The following is an 18,411-nucleotide window of genomic DNA, read 5'->3' on the forward strand; positions in this document are numbered from 1 at the left end:
ACATTTGTAATCTGATATTATTATTATTATTATTATTATTTACTGTTGTAGCAGATATCTACCTGGGCTAATTGGGACTGGAGCTCCATTACTGTAGATGTTCCATCCACTGAGTCAAAAAAGCCATGACTTTGAGAAAATGGCAATCTATTTCAAGGCAATATCCCAAAAATGGCATGTACCAGGAGCAGAAGGATGGGAAGGCAAGGGTGCAGGGTAATGGAATGGCATAAATCACCCATGTGCACAGGTTGATAGTTTCATTTCAAGGAAATGTTCCTGGTTTTACCATTCTTATAGAATATCTCCCCCCTCGGATTTCTAACGCTTCTCCATTAACTCTCCCCACTGCCAGCTGGAAAAAGTGACCCGGGGCTCTGTGCACAGAGACACACGTACGTGTCTATGTAGGTGAATATATAATCATCATGCTTTAAATTATTTAATGGAGTTTGTTTTGTCACGGGCAGGCTCTTCTAATCTGAACTTTTTTTAAGAAAAGAAGAAAAGAGTAGGCAGGAAAAAGAAATGTGTACGCGTGCTTGCGAGACAGCCGCATCTATAAAGTCTGTGGGAGTTTGGGCCCCTTCCTTATACATAATCCGCCCTCTCTCCTGGGCTGTCTTCTGCTTAATGACGTTCACGGCAATTTAGGCGCTGGGGACCGGCTCAGCCTCTCGCCGAGCCCGCAGCCTCCACAAACATCCTGAAAAGCAACCTGAGCAGACGTCCTCCCTCCTCGAGGCAGTTCCCGGGATTTTCTCTCCCGAGCGCTTTGGAGCGGGCGGGCGGGCGAGCGAGAGCGCTTGGGTTTATCCGCCTGCTCCTCCCACCAGAGCCACCCTCCCGCCGCTCCCCGCCGAGCGCGCCGCTCACACGGCTCCGCCGCGGCGTGCGGGACGCGGGCACCGCGCTCCGCTCCCGCCACCGCCGCCACCGCCGGGGGAAGCGCCTCGGGCCGCCGCCGCCGCTGCCGCCCCGTCCATGGGCCGGTGCCGCTGATCAGCCCCCGCCGCCGCCGCCGCCGCCTCGGGCCATGAGCGGGCTGCGGCGCCTCCGCGGGGGCTGAGCCCGTCCGTCCGTCGGTCCGTCCGTGCGCGCCCCCCGCGCATGCCGGTGGCGGGGCGCGTCCCGCGGCGGGGCAGCCCCGCGCCCCCCGCGCCGCCCCGCAGCCGCCGCCGCCGCGCCGCGATGCCGGTGGCGGGGCGCGGGCAGCCCGCCTCCTGGCTGCTGGTGCTGGGCGCCGCCGCGCCCGCCCTCTGGCTGCGCTGCGTGCTCGCCGACTTCACCGTGGACAACGAGGTGCACTCCAGCTTCATCCACCGGCGGCTGCGCGGCCCCGAGCGCCGCGAGATGCAGCGGGAGATCCTCTCCATCCTCGGCCTGCCGCACCGCCCGCGGCCGCACCTCCACGGCAAGCACAACTCGGCCCCCATGTTCATGCTGGACCTTTACAATGCCATGTCCGTAGAGGAGGGGGCGGCGGGGGCCGCCGCCGAGGACGGCGAGGGCTTCTCTTACCCCTACAAGCCCATCTTTAGCACCCAGGGGCCGCCTCTGGCCAGCCTGCAGGACAGCAACTTCCTCACCGAAGCTGACATGGTCATGAGCTTCGTCAACTTGGGTGAGTGCCGGGCTCGGCGGGGCTGGGTCGGGGGTAACCGGGGGGGAACCGTGCCAGGGGGAGCTGGAGAGGGGACCCGGCCACCGACGGGAGGACAGGGGCTGGCGGCGCAGGTGGCCCCGGCTGGGAGCTGTTTCCCAGCGGGGCAGGTGGGTGACAGCCCACCTGGGCGAGGAAGGGCAGGTAGCGGCCCTCGGCAGGGCGGCTGCTTTGCCAGGCGGTAATTGAGTGGCATCGGTGGGGAAAGAAAGTGCTCAGACTTCCCCTCGCAGCATCGGACAGCCACGAGCTGTCCCCACGCTCCACACACGCCGGCACTCTGAGCTCTTTGTCGTCCGCTCCCTTTGATAGTGGCTGCGCGTCAGAAATGGGATTTGCAGGTAGGAGTTAAACGGGACGATGAGCTGGTCTGCTCCGCATCCCGCGCCGCCGAGGAGGACACGAAAGGCAGGCAGAGCACGGCGCGGGTCCCGCACCGCTCCCGCGGGATGCGGGGACGCACGGCCGGGACCGTTCCCTACGGCATCCCAGCCCGCGCTCCCTCGGCCGCAGGGGCTCAGCCGCTCGCACATGTTTTCCTAATGGCTTGGGAGGGATTCCGCAGTAAATCCTTATTTACTCCTGCAGCTTTTCCTGTTGACCCCAGTTTATGCCGCTAACTCGCCTCTTTTCACAAGCACATGTGGATGGGTTTATGCAAACGATACGAGAGTTGGCACGCTTTGTATGCGCCTCACTAGGCCTCCCTAATTGGATGCCACGGCCCAATCTGATTTCTATTTGCTCGCTGTAGATTGCACACCCGTGTGGACTGACTTGGCCGGATTTGAGTAAAACATTGTCAGGGTGCGCATTCTATTTTAAATATATAATTATAGACCTGGCTCGCTCTCTCCGTTTTTAGAGCTCATCATGTGCGGCTCTCAAACCACACACGTACAGATTGGGTGCCTGCGAGTTCAAGGCACAACCTGAATCGTGTTTCCAAAACAAGATCAGCTCAGACTTTGTCCCAAACAAAGGGAAACGCAAAGTGCAAGAGGATCACACCTCTGGCACATAACCTGCCAGGAATTACAGACCCCCATCTCCAATAAATCCATTAACACCTTTATGGATGTCACTGTTCTGGACACTTCCACTGTCTGGAGCTTCAGAGGCAGCAAAGATTAAATCATCACCTAAACCACCACCTCTCTAATCCCAGCACTTTAACTAACTTGAAAAGCTCAGCAGCTGTAAAGGCTCTGTGACACACGTTAATAATTATTAGACACGGTAGCCTTCCCGGCACAATTCCTGCATGATAAGGAGCCACGGGACGCTGTGGGAGAGCTCTAGTTTGCATGAGCTGCGCCTCCTTATTAACTGCCATAAGCTTCACAGTGGGAAACTCGGAATTACATCTGGCCCGGGGGCTGTGCTCCATGAGGGCTGGTGCTTTCCATTTGGAATTACAGTGCTTGTCTAGTCACTGCTGGATACTTAAGCCGATGAGCAATGATACATTTAAAATCAAATATTTGAGCAGTCAAAAGTACCAATAGCAGTCAAATATTTGACTTTGAAGATAAGGGTGACCTTGCTAACACTGTTCTCCGTGGTTCTTGTGTCCTACACCGAGTGCAAGGAGAGCCCTGAGCAGAGGACAAAAGATGTTCAAATAACAATAGCGAAATTCACTCTTTGCTTTCCATTTCAGTAGAGAGGAAAGAACATTATGAAACATGTAAGTACATAATGGCAGGGAGTTTAGCTCTGCTCCTCAGGTGTAGTAATTTACTGAATCACCAGTGAAACTGCAGCGCTCCCATCCCACATTGCCAATGCAAGAGTCTCTTGTCACCTCATGTAAGAGTTATAAGAGAAAGTTAATATTTAGGCCATTGATGGGTTTGAATACAAAGGAACAAAATCAATCCATAGATGTGAAATAAAAGTTACATTTTGGATATGTCTGTGTCTATGTGAGAACTTTGTATGGAGCAAGTTTCACCTGTATAAGCCATAACCCCTGATAATCGACATCCTGATGCAGTTTGGTGACTGCAGTGGATTTATTCATTCATTTCAACTTGCCAGGGTTTGTTGTCAGCTTAGAAATGCAAGAGTGTTCTTCATGCGAAATCCTAAATGATTATTTTATTTAATTGCTGTCAGCATGGTCAGGGAGCAGTAAGAGCACAAGCACAAGCAAAGCCCAGCAGTTTTAAGGACAGGTGGAATTACGACCAGCAAGGCACTTTTTGGAGGTTTATCTGTGCTGTTTTGTTCCCTTGTCAACAGAGCATGCCAGGACGAGTTTAAAAAGGACACAGATCTATAAGAGCTTTCTTCATCGCTGTGCACACCTTTCATCCCATTATAGTCATTCCTCTTTCATCTTTATAGGACAAAGGCAGGCTTGTTTATGGAGGTTTTAATGAATTAGAGCAGCCACTCACTCCGTATATAATCAAACACAACACCTGCTTTGAGACATACAGTTTTCTATGACATTCAGGGAAAATTAGAAGATCTATTGTAGAACTGAATTTTTGTGGAGACTTTCTACAATGATCCCTTTTAAAGCAGAGCTGGATTCCTAAATGCAGACTGTAGTAAACTGTGTCCTACTTTTGTAAGAGATACTCTGTGAGCATTGCATTTCACAGGTAGGCTTTTATTACTATAGCAGAGCCATCACAATGAGGAAGTGTCACAGCATAATAAAGTTTCATTTTAGCATGGAGGAAGTAAAAGCGAGCAAAGAAATAATACTTTGAAATTTCAGTCAATAAAAAACGGTAATTCCAGGCTTCCAAATGCTAATCTACAAAAGCACTTTTTTTGCCTTATTCATATTCCTCATCCATCTAGTTGTACAACTTTAGAGGGAATAATATTTTTTAAAAAACTACATTGCAAGATTTACTGGGCTACATAGTAAAAACCCCAACAACAAACCCCACACACATTGATTTCTATGGAGATACTGTGTATATTTAGTGCAGAAAATTTATGCTGGGTATTGGTAGGGAGGAACCAGAATACAGGTGCTCCGTTTTAGGGAGCTTTGTACTAAGCACAGTTCTACTTACTGTAAAATCCTGACAACTAATTAGATTTAGATTTATAACCAGCTAATTTACGGGCTACATTTTGTCTTAGCTTACACCTGTGCTAAGATGGATGGGGAATGGAGTTGTGTCAAGAATGAAGTTATTTGTAAATTAAAAGAGAATTTAGCCACAGTGGTCTAAGTTAGCCAGTTAATTACTGGCTAATTTTGTGAAATTTATTACTATAATTTTAACATTTAGAATTTAATTTCAGATCCTGTCCAGTACAGTTTACAAACTGATCCATTTTAGGAACCGAAAAAACGCAAAGCATTTTCTGCACAAGTTTAATTTCAGTTTATAAACAGCAGCTAAGGAGTAAACATCCTCTAGATGACTTAGGCCTTCTCTTCTAAAAATAATTGCCTTGTGCTTATGCTGGTAAACTTGCCTTGGTAAACAGACTTGCTTAGAATATTTTTAAAAGAGTCGGCACAAGTGATACGCAATTTGTTAATTTGTCTCGTGGTTGATTATAAAATGAACAACGTTGTTTAATCCTGGCAAAAAAGAAGTGGGGGGGGAATTAGTCATTCTTGGAAGGAGCACTTGAAAGTGGCTTTTGTTAATATAAATCAAGAAGCTGAAGAGCCCCCAAGTTTCCTTTTATTTCATACCATCTGGCTATCCTTTTTGTTGACAAGTGTTTGGCATAGAGAACCATCTCTTTGCCCTTTAATAACAGGCTTTAACACTGTAGGGTATTAGAAAAAGATTCTATAACAGTTAAAAAATTTCCTTCGGGGAATACTTTATAAAGTGAGCACGGGCTGCAGGCATTTGCAGCTGTAACCTGGCTTGTGTTAAAATTTGGAAGGGGCTGCCTTGCATTCCAGCTCACTACAGGCCTTCATTGGTGTACAGCCAAAGGTTAATATAGATGTCACACAGTTTTTCTTTGGAGAGCCTCACATATAAGAGTACGAGTACAGCTGTGTTTTTAGTAACCCTTTCATAATCACTTCTTTTAAACCTCATTTTCCTGCTTGTATAAATCAAAGATTTTCAAGGATATTTGACCTGGATTTGAACTTATTTGATCTTCACATATTTCCCACTTGAAACAAAGCAGATTAAAAGTTAGCCCTGGATGCCTGGTCCCCATCACATGGTTTGTCCATACATTAGGCCAAGCCCTCGGCTTTTTTTTTTTCCTTCTATTCCACCTAATGCTGTTAAAAGCTCTCAAGCCTGAACAGGTACATCCCATAATTGTTTTGGGCAGTGTGGATATGTGCAGCCCTTGGTGGTGTAACACTGGCTTAAGGCAGAAATCTCGCAGCTGAGGTGGGAAAGGACCGTGCAGCAAGTGACCAGCAGGTATTCTCTGAATGTGCAGACCTATCCAGAGAAAATTTAATTAATTTTCTAATTTCCAGGAGTAAAACTACAGAGCAGGACGGGAACCATTTACCTCTGCCATGGGGGTATGCTGGCAGAATAGAAAGGAGCAGCCAAGGACAGATGTCCTTACACAAGGAGAAAGGACCTGGAAATTGTCCCTATCCCCTGGATCACAGCAGATTTATCCCAGAGCAGGGTCTTTGCTCTGTTCCCACACAGGCTGCCCTGGGGGGGTGAATCCCCTCTGTGAGCTGCAGTTTAGAAGCCAAAACACAGCAGCTCTGAAAGGGCTTTGAAGGAGACAAGCCTTGATGGCCAGGTCCTGTGATGCCAGCAACAGGAGCTGGGCACCAGTGGAGCGTGCAGGACCTGCTCCCAGTGCCCCCAGTGCCCCCAGTTGTGCCATGCCCGTGTCTCTGTGTGTGTCCCAGCTCTCCCCCTGCAAAGGAGCTTTAATGGCCTCTGGACAGGCAGCACAAAACCAGGCACTGCATTCCCTGGAAATCAGCCTGAAACACATTTTCGGGTCGGCGGGGAGAGACGTGTGAGAGAAGGTTACACAAGTGGTTGGAAACATTAATTAAAAAAAAGATTATAACTATTAAAGCCCAGTCAGAGCCGTTGACAGGCTCCTTTTAAATAGGACACTGTGATGTTTTAGTTTAATACATTCTGGCAGTGTCACTGGGGTTAAGGCTAATACTGGGATGTGTGGATCCTGTCATGTTATTGTCAGGAGGAATGCAGGGATTAGGTTGGAGAGTGGCGGTGGGTGAGTGCTGCAGCTGTGTACACTTATTATAAAAGATTTAAGTCCCACTGGTAAAATCAATATATTAAATTGCAAGAGCCCCTGTTTTTAATTAGTTTAAATCAAATATACGGTTAGTGCCATTAGGGCTGCTATCCTTGAACCAAGTGAGGAAATGCTAATATTTATGTGGAAACTGTTAATTTGTGGTTAAAATGATAACACATTTAGTTTTATGCCTCTAAATTGTCCTAACTGAATGAATACCAGTGAGAAGTTGCAATGATGGATGAAGTCATCTGAGCAAGAACACAAGTAAGCAAATTTTGATAGCATGCCAGATAAGGAGACTACCTGTTGATATACAGCATTAAGAGACCATGATATTTTAAACCTTTCCAGTCCTCCTCTCTAGGGCCTACATCAAAGTACTTTTATGAATTAACTACATATATATATCAAAAATATATACCATTACTATATATAAATAAAATATGCTATTTTATATATGTATATTTCTTCTCTAAATGGAAGAAACTTCTAAAGAAATGAGAGAGCTGTTTAAGTTAGTTTCAGGATGGAGATTTTCCTTTTCAACTCTTTGAAATAAACGAGACTACACAAAAGGACTAATCACACGGATAAAGTTCTGCACATGCTTAAGTTTGGAAAAATGGAAACCCAAGAGAAAATTCTTGGCTAGGTCTTCATTGGTGTAAATTGTCAAATTTCTACTGAAGCTGGCCCTGTGGTCTCATTTATACAACTCTACGTCCAAAGTAATTCCCATAAACTCCCTCTTGATTTACACGAGCAGCACTGAGAGCAGAATTGGGCCAGAGAAGTGCCCCTGTGTTGGAATAATGAGCATGCAGTAGTTTCTGCTTGAGCTTCACAGAGTTTCCTCTCCTAATCTTGAAATTGTTTCTGAGGGAAGTTTCCTTTGCTGCAAACAGTCAAAACATGAACCAGCTCCTATTAGTCACTGCTTATCATTATTATTAGCCCAATCCATGTTGTTGAACTACAGCTGAATTCCCATCCTTGCAACAAACAGAATTTAGCAAATTATGTTTGACAAAAATGTGAAACTGATATTTCTTAATACAAGACATATTTCATATGGAGAAACTTCAGTGCTGAAAGATTCCTGGTATCAAAATATCTGAATCATAGTACAAATAAACAGCGCCTTGTAAAGGCTGCGGGGCCAAATTCCGTGCTGGAGTAATTCCACTGAAGTTAGTGGAATTGTGCCAGGAGATAAACTGCCATCTAGATTTTTTTTGGTGTTGAGGCTTTTGTCAGTAAAAATCTTTGCTGCAGAAAAGGTTGCAGGTAGCAAAGATCAAACTGGTTCTGATTCAAAAAGCCCTTTTGGAAATCTTTGTTTCATTGATGAGGACCACAAAGTTTGCTGAGCCTCCCCTGTATTTGGGTGTATGTCCTACAATTCCATTATTTATACATAAATATACCTGATTTACAGCAGGTAACAGAGAAGCCATGGTGGGTGTAATCCCCACCACACTGTGGCTTACCCCATCTTTTAAACATTTGTGCCATCTACATCTGAGAGTCAGTGAAAATCCAGACTGAGTGGATTGAATTAATGGCAACTTTGAGACTACAAGTTTTAGTGTAATTGCTTTATTGTTTGGGAACCAAGATGCTTACAGTCCAGTTCCTGTGCAAACATGTTTAACGTGTGTTAATGTGTTTCAAAACCAGACCCTCTCCGCAGAATTCTGCTTTTCATTAATTGACATCAGTAGCATGGTACAGTATTTCAAAGCACTGGCCAAATATAAACTGTGTTTCTAATTTCCTTACTTTCCTGTGTTTGGAATGCCAATGTTAATTTGTTCCCATGGAAGAGTGAGAGCTGCCAACCACAGTTTTATATAAATGGCTTTACAGTGCAGGGCTGCCAACATTAAATGATACTTAGGAATTTTCATGACATTTTGTATTTAATGCTGTGTATGTGAGAGAGAGAAATTGAGGGAGATATATGGCATGTTGAACAGCACAAGCTCTGATGATCAAGGCAAATATTTGAAGAAATTTATCCTTTGAGGAACTGTTATTCAATGTTTCTTCTTATTTAGGATTTTTTAATAATCTGTCAGATACTACACAGCATATTCCTTATGCCTAGAAAAAAGCTGTTTTGCAGGAAACTTTGTTGCTAACGATCCAAACAATTCCCCCCCACACCGCCCAATAATTTTAGTTATTTATTAATAGATGAGCAGATGGACTTTAGTTTATGTTGTTCCTCTGATCATTCTGAACTGGTTTGTAAGAATGTGATATTACTCAACGTGAGAAAATGCAAAAGCAAAAAAAGCTGCCACTACCAAGGAAGAGGGGAATTAACTGATTTTAGTTTGACTGCCAACAGGTAATTTTTCTTTAGCAGAATAGTAGCAGCTAGATAAAATCATTTGCCTCTCTTAAAGAAAAAAATCAAGCATTATCATAACTTCTTTAGTGGTATGTCTGCCTTTGTACATAAACCAAACGTGAAGTTCCCTTTAAACAAAGTTTATTTTAAACTGATAATGGTAAAAACAAAGTCTGTTTATGTATTTCTCCCTTAATTCCTGGAAGATATTCAAAATACAAATTGTTCACGTTTCAGTAGATTCCCCTTAATGAGTGCTATGGTTTATCTCTCCATTTCCCCAGTTTATTGGAACAGGTGCAGTGTCTGCCATCTGTGCCAGCCCCGTGCTATACCAACAAACAAAGTGTTGTTTTGGTTCACTGGATTTAAAAGTCTCCTGAGAGTAAAGAAATGAAAGAGAAAGAATTTAGAAAGTGCCTAGTGAAGGAAAAGCACTTCAAGTAATGTGCTTTGTCACTCAAGTCTTCCCGTAAATTACCTTAAACTATTTCTAAACTGTTTGAAAAATATTATCTGCAGAGGATTAGGTTTCTGTTGCATCTCAGAGGTTCCACACTATTCTTTATCATCCTTATCCTACCACAGTAGCTTCCAAGTTAGAGTATTTTGTTGTCAGGTTGAATTAAATTGTACGGGAGTAAAAAACTCTTTTTTTCCTTCTCTTAAAGTAGAAGAACTGTGAATTTTCTTCCCCCCCACCCCAGTGTTTCTGCTTCCACCTCATTTAAGAGATACTGCAAATAGCCATCCAAGTTTAAACAAGATTATGTTGTAATTAGACAGACAAACTCATAATTATTTAAGGGCTAAACCAACAACAACAACCCTTTCAGGTTCATTTTGACAGTGTTTATCCAGTGTATCTGGAAAGGCTTACAATTAAAGTGCCTGAAGGGTGGGGATGAGATTTTTCAGCATGCAGTCAGTGCTATCGGGTCCACCTGGCCTGGGAAACTATGCAGGCTTTGTAGTGGAGAAAATCCCTTAACTTAGATCTTCATGGCAAGCTCTTAAAAGCTACCTTCCTTTAAAAAAAACCAACAAAAAACAAGGAAAAGGAGGCAGAGAGAAGGCAGCTTCCCCCTAAGCAATAATTAAAGCGAGCAGGAGCTCCCTCAGTGCTGGGGGAGCAGCAGATGAGCTGATAATCACACAGAGCATCACCCTGCAAGGTTTTCTGTGCTGGATAATCACACAGCATCACCCTGCAAGGTTTGCTGTGCTGGATAATCACACAAAGCATCACCCTGCAAGGTTTGCTGTGCTGGATAACCACACAGAGCATCACCCTGCAAGGTTTGCTGTGCTGGATAATCACACAGCATCACCCTGCAAGGTTTGCTGTGCTGGTTAATCACACAGAGCATCACCCTGCAAGGTTCTCCCTGCTGCACACAGGAGCTTTCCAAAGGAGCACAGAGTTTGCTGTGCTTCTGCAGCTGGCTCCCCATGCTGGGCTGAATCAGAGCTCCTCACAGCCCCACTGATGTCACACAGCCCCAGTGATGCCACCCCAGCTCTTCACAGCCCCACTGATGTCACCTGAGGTCCTCACAGCCCCACTGATGTCCCCCCAGCCTGCTCAGGCCCACTGATGTCACCCCAGCTCCTCACAGCCTCACTGATGTCACCCCAGCCCCACTGATGTCACACAGCCCCACTGATGTCCCCACAGCCCTGCACAGCCCCACTGATGTCACCATAGCCCACTGATGTCACCTGAGTTCTTCAGAGCCCCGCTGATGTCTCTCAGGCCCACTAATGTCATACAGCCCCACTGATGTCACCACAGCCCCAGTGATGTCACCTCAGCCCTGCAGAGCCCCACTGATGTCACCACAGCCCCAGTGATGTCATCCCAACTCTGCACAGCCCCACTGATGTCAACCCAGCTCCTCACAGCCCCACTGATGTCACCCCAGCATCCTCCCTCAGCTGCAGCGGCCTGGCCCCAGGCCACCCTGGCAGTGAAGTCACCAGCCCTGGCACCCTCTGAGGAGCTGGCACTGGCTATAATTCATCCTGAGGGCTGTAATTGATCCTGGGGCCTGGAAATCAGCCTGAGCCCTGGCCCTGGAGCCCCTGGACCAATCCTGCCCCTGGCCCCTGCCTTGCCTTGGCACTGGGGGGGCTCCCTCGGCTTTGCCAATTGTTCTTCCCGCAGCTCAGTGGCTGTAAAACTTTTTAAAAGAGAGCAGAAGAGCTCTGGGAGAGGGACTAAAAAATGCTCATAAAATAATGCAGTGTTGGAGGTTGGGAGTTTTAATTCTGATGGAGAGGAGGGTTTTCTCCTGGGTGAGCACTGGGGATGGGGTTGGGTGGGTTTCCTTTGTCAGTGCCTGGAACACCCAGTGCCTGTACTGAGCCCTTTGGCACCACAAGGGAAAGCAAATTCAGCATTTAAACACAAAATTAAAAATTACTGTAATTTAGAAATTCTGAATTCTGGTGCCTACATTTGGGTACTGTTCTTTTGTATTCATATTTTAACAATTTTATTTACATAAGACAATTGTCTGTAATGCCATGAATGATAACCAGTCATCACCAAGAGGAATCCATTCCTAATTGTATTTGTTCTACCCACAAACTGCTCTTCCCTTGGTTCTCAAGGTTAAAACTTATTGCTTTTTCCATCACTAAAAATATTCCGAACAATTTAATCTTGCTACTTTTATTTGTTTATTACTCTGCAGTCATTATAACCCCACAGGGACTTTTTAGATGTTAATAAAGAGCACTGCACATCACTTTTCCTGAAGCTTGTGTGGCACTATAAACATTATGCTGGGTTTAAGTTCCCCTTTCTGACCATATCCTTAAAAAATTCAGTATTTGTTAAGAGAATGGAGGGGATTTTTTTTCTTTTCTTTTTAACAAAAAGAAATAAAAGGGGGGGTGGAGGAAAAAAGTAACTTTAGCCTCAATCTGCTAGCTACATAAAACAGTAAATGTTCAGCTGAGGCAGGGAAAAACCAGAACTGCTAGAGACTGGTTGTTTCCTTTTGGAGGAAACAATAAATGTGCCCACTTGTATTTTAACAACATTACTACTGGGCCCCCTAATTACACAAATATACTTGTAATAAACTGCAGGAGAGAAGAACTGAAAAAGATCTGTGATGAATGATTCTTTCTCCTTAGCTCAAAAAGAAACTTTTGGGTAACTACTCTTAAATCTTGGCCCAAATCAGGAGATGAAGATATTTCAGCACTATGTGATGAATCATTTGTCTCCTGAGACAGGTGAAAAGGAGAAGCAAATCAGACATGTGGTGTAAAACTTCTGTCATTGGTGTGGACACAACTCTGACCTCTGAGTACAATAGTTCCTGCAATCCATGGCATGCACTGTAATGAAATTACCAGAATATTAGAAAATAGGAAATCCCTGACATTTCTGCTGCATTAAAGCCTGACACAGGGAATACAGAAACACACAAAAGAGCCCAGAACGAGGCAGGGACTCATCCAAGCAAACCCCAAATATTTCTCCAGCAAACAGAAACTGTCATTTTGCTCATTAGTCCACAGCTGTGAGATGAGAGCTGCTTCACTGAAAATCCTGCAGAGGAGGGAGGTGAACATAAACCAGTGTGTGTGACACACTGAGAGGGAGGTGAATGTAAACCAGTGTGTGAGACACACTGAGAGGGAGGTGAATGTAAACCAATGTGTGACACACTGAGAGGGAGGTGAATGTAAACCAGTGTGTGAGACACACTGAGAGGGAGGTGAATGTAAACCAGTGTGTGACACACTGAGAATCTCCTCCCTGGGCTGGAGCTGTGGCCCAAGGAGTGAGCAGAGCCTGGCAGGGAGGACACTGAGCTGGAGAAGGGTGCTCTGTGCTCCTGCTCCTTCAGAGATGCTCTCACAAACCCCCCACACTCACTTCTGTGCTATTTTTGCAGTTGCACACCTCAGGACTGAGCTGTGCTCCCTCCATTCATGCCAGGCCCATGCAGGACACCAGGGTGTATTTCAACAGCTGATCTTTTACCCCAGAGCTGCAGTTGCAAAATTGTGCTTGAAGACACACAAAAACCAAAACAAAGCAGCAAATGCTGTTGTTAGGGGCTGACTCAGGAGGCCTGTGTGGCCCAGCCCTAGTGAGAGGCTCAGTGTCAGGAATCCAGCAGGGCTGTGGTATGCAGGGCTAGGTGCTGCTGATGTCACTGATGGGCTTATCTTGTACCAAAAGAAAATTCCTCTTGTATAAAAGGGATCGTGGGTGGGAATTAAACTGCAAATAAATCTCTGCCTCACCCTCAGATGCCGTTATGCCTGGGGCATGGGCCACCAACGTTTGGGGTGTGAAGGGGACAGACACGTGCCCGTGCCCTACACGTGAATATTTCATGTTTGTTTTCCTGAGGACATTCCTGAAATAGCAGTTTAACCTTGCCATCACTCTGGGACACTAACATTTTACATCTGCACACAGGAGTACATGTGGAAGTCTGCAGCCCCCAGGTCCTCAATACTGATAGCTCTCAGGGCTGTGTAGAGTTAATAAAGAACAAACAGCTGCCTGCCTATTTCTCAATAAAATAAATGTGTTGCACAGCAAATGTTCCTAGAAAGCAGAAGCTGTGAGTCCCATCCCAGGGTGAAGGACGTGTGGTGCTGGCAGGGAGGTCATTCCAGGCAGTGACTCCTCTCCAGGTCCCCTGTCCCAATCCCAGTGCCCCACCTGAGCTCGCCTCTCTTGGCAGCACAGAGCAAACATGATGATCTCAAAGAAAAATGTGAACTAGGTCATCAAGTCACACTTGCATGAGGAAGGGCACTCCACAGCGTCTCTGTAAGCAGCAACTGATGTTTCTAATGGTTATTTTCCAAAACATCCCTCCAAATACTCCATTTCTGTCTAATAATTATCAACTGTGTTAATACCACTGGACCTCCTGCATGCAGAGTACCTGAGCAAGAGGCAATGGCTGCAGCAGATTGGGTGCAAGGAGAGCAGGGATCTGGCAGGGATTTCCCCTCTGGGGCAGCAGGACCTTTCCCCTCCATAGTTTGCTGTCCCCTAATCTCCCAGCTCTGCTGCCCAGAGCTGCAGATGTTTGTCAGAGCACAGACAAGCTCCAAAGGCCCAGCTGGTCGTGGGGCACAGCTCAGTGTGTACATTCCTAGCTGAGGTTTTGCTGATCACAGTCAAAGGCTGAGATCCTTATCTGATGGCCTGTGCCTGATATCTGCCGCTTATTTTGTAATATCCCACAAACTGCTCTCTCAACAGCACCAGAACCTGGGATTTCAGCTGAGAAATCCAGCAAATTGCATGGCTCCAAACCTGGGAAACTGGTTTTTAATTATTTTCCTTTTATCCCAGCAAACCACAAGAAAGGCTGGATTCCCTGCAAATCCTGCTGTGCTCCTCCCAGGGAGCCTGTGCAGGTGTAGGCCCACACTCCTGCAGCGTTTGGGGGGATGCTGGAGCTGTTGTGGCAATACAATATTAAAGGAGGATTAATTAGATTTGTGCCATTTATTTGGGCAGCTGTGCAGTAGATGAAAGGAAGTCTAATGCAAATGAAATGAATAAGCCTGAAGAGGCCAATGTCCAGTCACAGCTCTCCACTCGTGTCCCTCAGCACAGCTGGGGCAGAAATGGGCACATTCCTTTGGCAAAAATGAGGCATTTGAAGATTCCATCAGCTGAGCTTTCCCTTTCAAGTGTTGCCAGTAGATGCAAAACATATACATGTGCTTTTAAAAGACTTTTATTTTGAACTCAAGATGTGAATCTATGGCATTAAGAAAAGCAGAACAATCCTTTATTTAGCTGCACCTGCACCTTAATGCCTAATGAGTTTAGTCTGATGGAATCCAGACCTCAGGAAGGATTATAAATTCTCATTTGATTTCATTTACTTTTAAAATACCTTAAACCAGCTGTACCAGCCCAGAATCCAGCCCTTCTTTCTCTATCAGTTTTCCAAGTGTTGAATCTTTGCTGTCTTAAGTAACTTTATGCTATATAATGATACTGCAATAGTAATAAAAAACAGAGAGCAACTTGGAAAAACATCATGCAGTAGAAGACAATTAACATATAAGCTTAAAAGCATCAGATTATGAGCACAACTTTCATGAAGTTCTTTTGGCCCTGGAGGGAAGGTTTGGAACTCACTCTTCAGACACCAGAGGTACCTTTAGCCATTTCTGTCTGTTTTGTGTAAACACATTAGAGATACTCAAACAGGGATCTTCCCAAAATTACCGACTCAGGCTGTTTGTTATGAATAGTAGCTAATTTATCAAATTATTCAAAAACATATTACTTTGTCCCGTTGTAGATACTGGAATGCAAGGGAAAAAAATTGATCCTGTTACATCTCTGAATGATCAAATCATTGCATTGAAGAATTAGAATAACAAGATTTGATTTTAATTTGCATGTCCTCTGCACATGCCAGTTGCAGATTGAGGTGCCTGTGCCCTCAACAAGATCTCATTTTCCTCCAAATCCTTCCCTTGTGGGCTTTTCTCCCCATTTTGTTTGCCTGTAGCAGTCTCACACTGCCTCTTATCTCCACTGCTGAATCCACTTTATTTCTGACCAGATCTGCTCAGCCGCTTCTCTCTCCTTCCTTGGGGGTGTTTCCATTTGCTCAGGGTGTGCAAGCAGTCAGGGCAGGCTGCTGGTTTTTGCATCAGTGATATTTGGAGACCTGCTCAGTCTCAGAGCAGGTTGCAGGAAGCACCTTGGGCCCCATTTGTCAAGTGTCTGGACTGGGGGATTATTTTTCTCAATAAACCTTATTGCCACTTAACTTTTCTCCCTCTTTGTGCTCTGCAACCTCTTCCCCCCTGAGACGCCCATCACCCTCCTGCTTTCTCCTCCTCCCATTTCTGTGCTGTGCCTGCCACCCCAGCCTGATCCTCATCAGGAATTCTCCCCAGATTGCCACTATCTCCGTGACCCTTGGATGCCCTGGAAAAATGTGTGACTTGCAATTCACACCTAAGGCTGGCACAGCTTTCCTGGGAAGCTGGCCTGGCCAGATGCAGCTCCCTGGTTCCTCAGCCTTGCTGTCCCCTGAATGACAGAGTCAGTGAGCAGTGTGGTGTAGCCGTCATCTCTGCTCAAACGGGGAAGAGAAAAATGTGCTCCTGCATCTTCACACACCTCCCACAGCTGCACCCAGAGGATCTGGGGGATGTGTTAGGCAGCAGCGTGCCTCTGCTCTCAGGCTGTGTCATTCCATTGTGCAGAGAGAGAAAAGAAAGCAGGAGCAATGAGGAGCTTCTGCCTGTCCTTCTGCTCACTGCTCAGTTTGGCTGCAGGGACATTTCCAGGGCAGGGTGTGGAGCAGAGCTGAGGCTGCCTTGGGGTGCTGTGCACTCACCCCAGCCTGCCCTGTGCACCCATAGGGTCCCTGCAGGAGCTGCTGCCCAGGTGCATCCCATCTTCAGTACACAGAGACACAACAGCCCTGCTATGCCCTGTCAGGGGTGAGCACCAGCCTGGCTTAACCCTGATCCCAGAGCCAGCACCAGAGCTCGAGACATCTGTGATGGCCACAGCACTGCCCAGCTGGGGGGACACAGGAGGAGCCACAATTTACAGCATCAGCACAGTCCCCAGCTTGCCCCTCTGGAAAGCAGCCACCCACAAGGATTTGGGAATGGGAGAGCTGGTGGGGTGAATCCCCAGGTCAGCACTGTCCTGGGTTTTGGTCAGCACTGTCCTGGGCTCCCCCTTTCCTGTGAAAGGAGGAAGAGAAACAGGATCTGGGAGCCTGGAGAGGGAGGCCCTGCAGGAGATTTCCTTATAGTGGATTCCAGGAGGATGAAGGTAGAAATAGAGGCAGTCTGTCAAAAGGAACAACTTCATGAACTCCCATTTTTCTTTCTTTTTGCTGCCACCCCTCCCTGAATTCTCCATTCCCTCACACCACTGAAATCCCACAGCAATCCTCAGTGCATTACAGCAGCTGCAGATGGATTGCAGCTCCATGTGCTGCTGTGTTTCACGTGACAGGGCTGTGAATAAGGTATTCTGTAGAAACGCAACTCTTCCCTGCTTATTTAACTTTGCTTTCCCCAGATACACATGCAGACACAGCAAACAGCACCAGGAGTCACACCACCGTGGGTCTGTTTACTATTAGGAGAGTTTTGTGTTCTCAGAGCAGTCCCAGGTGTAAATTTTTCACAATACCTTTCATCTCGTCTAGCTCTGCTTTCAGTAGAGAAACCACAGCCCGAGCGGGCACCCATCAGGGCACACTCGGGAAGGAAAATGGATTACCTGTGCTTAACCTGCCCAGAAACTCCATGGATGCTCTTGAAAATGAAATGGTTTTACCATCCAGCATTGCTCAGAGTGTCTGCAGAGAAATCCCAGCAGGGAATGTCTCTGAATCCAGACAGCAGCATGCACAATTCCCTCTGTCATTTCCTCCCCAGTGGCTGTTTCCCCCTTTGCCATCCACCACACTTGGGAATTTTAACTTAAAGGGCTCCTGGGTGACACATGGGGTGAGGAGAGGATGTGGTAGCTCTCAGCATCCTCTGGTCCCCACACACATTCCCTGATGGCTCCTGCCTGGCCTGGGCACCACACTGACCCCAGCACTGGGGGAACACCCATTCAGGAACACCAGGAAGGGAGAAACACCCATTTATGAACACCAGGAAGGGAGAAACAGCCATTTCTGTCCTGAGCAGCCCTTGCTAGCTGAAGTTTGACTGAGTCAGGAAGAACTTGCTGCTGTTTGGGAGATAATTAAACCCATCTTCCCTCGCCTGGCTGTTTGCACACGCACAATGATACCATTGTTCAGAGTCATGCAACACACATGCTGACATTAAAGTGTTTAATCTTGTACTACAGTATTCCATTATTTTTTGGACATCTGTACATGATAGAAAGGCTTCGTATTAAGGGATTTGTTGACAAAGAAATGGCTAATGCTGATACATGTGTGGACTGAAAGGATCTTTCCAAGTTGTGTTCTGCAGTAGGGAGGCTGCTGCTTCCCAGGCCTGAGCCTGGCACAGATGTGATATGCACTGTTGCTATTACCACTTTTCAATTTATAACAAGGAGTCAGTGTTCAGAAGAATTTTGGAAGCTCCCTGCTGGGTTTGTGGCTAGGTGGTCTCGCTGGCAATACCAGCTCCATGCTGAAAGCTGAACAAATGAAGTGATGGCTAAAGG

At 46.3% G+C, this 18,411-nt stretch overlaps 1 protein-coding gene across 1 annotated transcript in view; it reads left to right on the forward strand.

Moving 5' to 3' along the window:
* Positions 1-685: 685 nt before the first annotated feature.
* BMP7 (bone morphogenetic protein 7) overlaps positions 686-18,411 on the forward strand; it is a 42,418-nt gene continuing 24,692 nt past the window's right edge. The window contains exon 1 of the mRNA XM_074553480.1: positions 686-1,624. Coding sequence (XP_074409581.1) covers positions 1,111-1,624 — 514 coding nt within the window. The 5' untranslated portion in view covers positions 686-1,110. The remainder of the gene's footprint in view (positions 1,625-18,411) is intronic.

Source organism: Zonotrichia albicollis, chromosome 17 (genome assembly GCF_047830755.1).
Source record: "Zonotrichia albicollis isolate bZonAlb1 chromosome 17, bZonAlb1.hap1, whole genome shotgun sequence".
Lineage (NCBI taxonomy): Eukaryota > Metazoa > Chordata > Aves > Passeriformes > Passerellidae > Zonotrichia > Zonotrichia albicollis.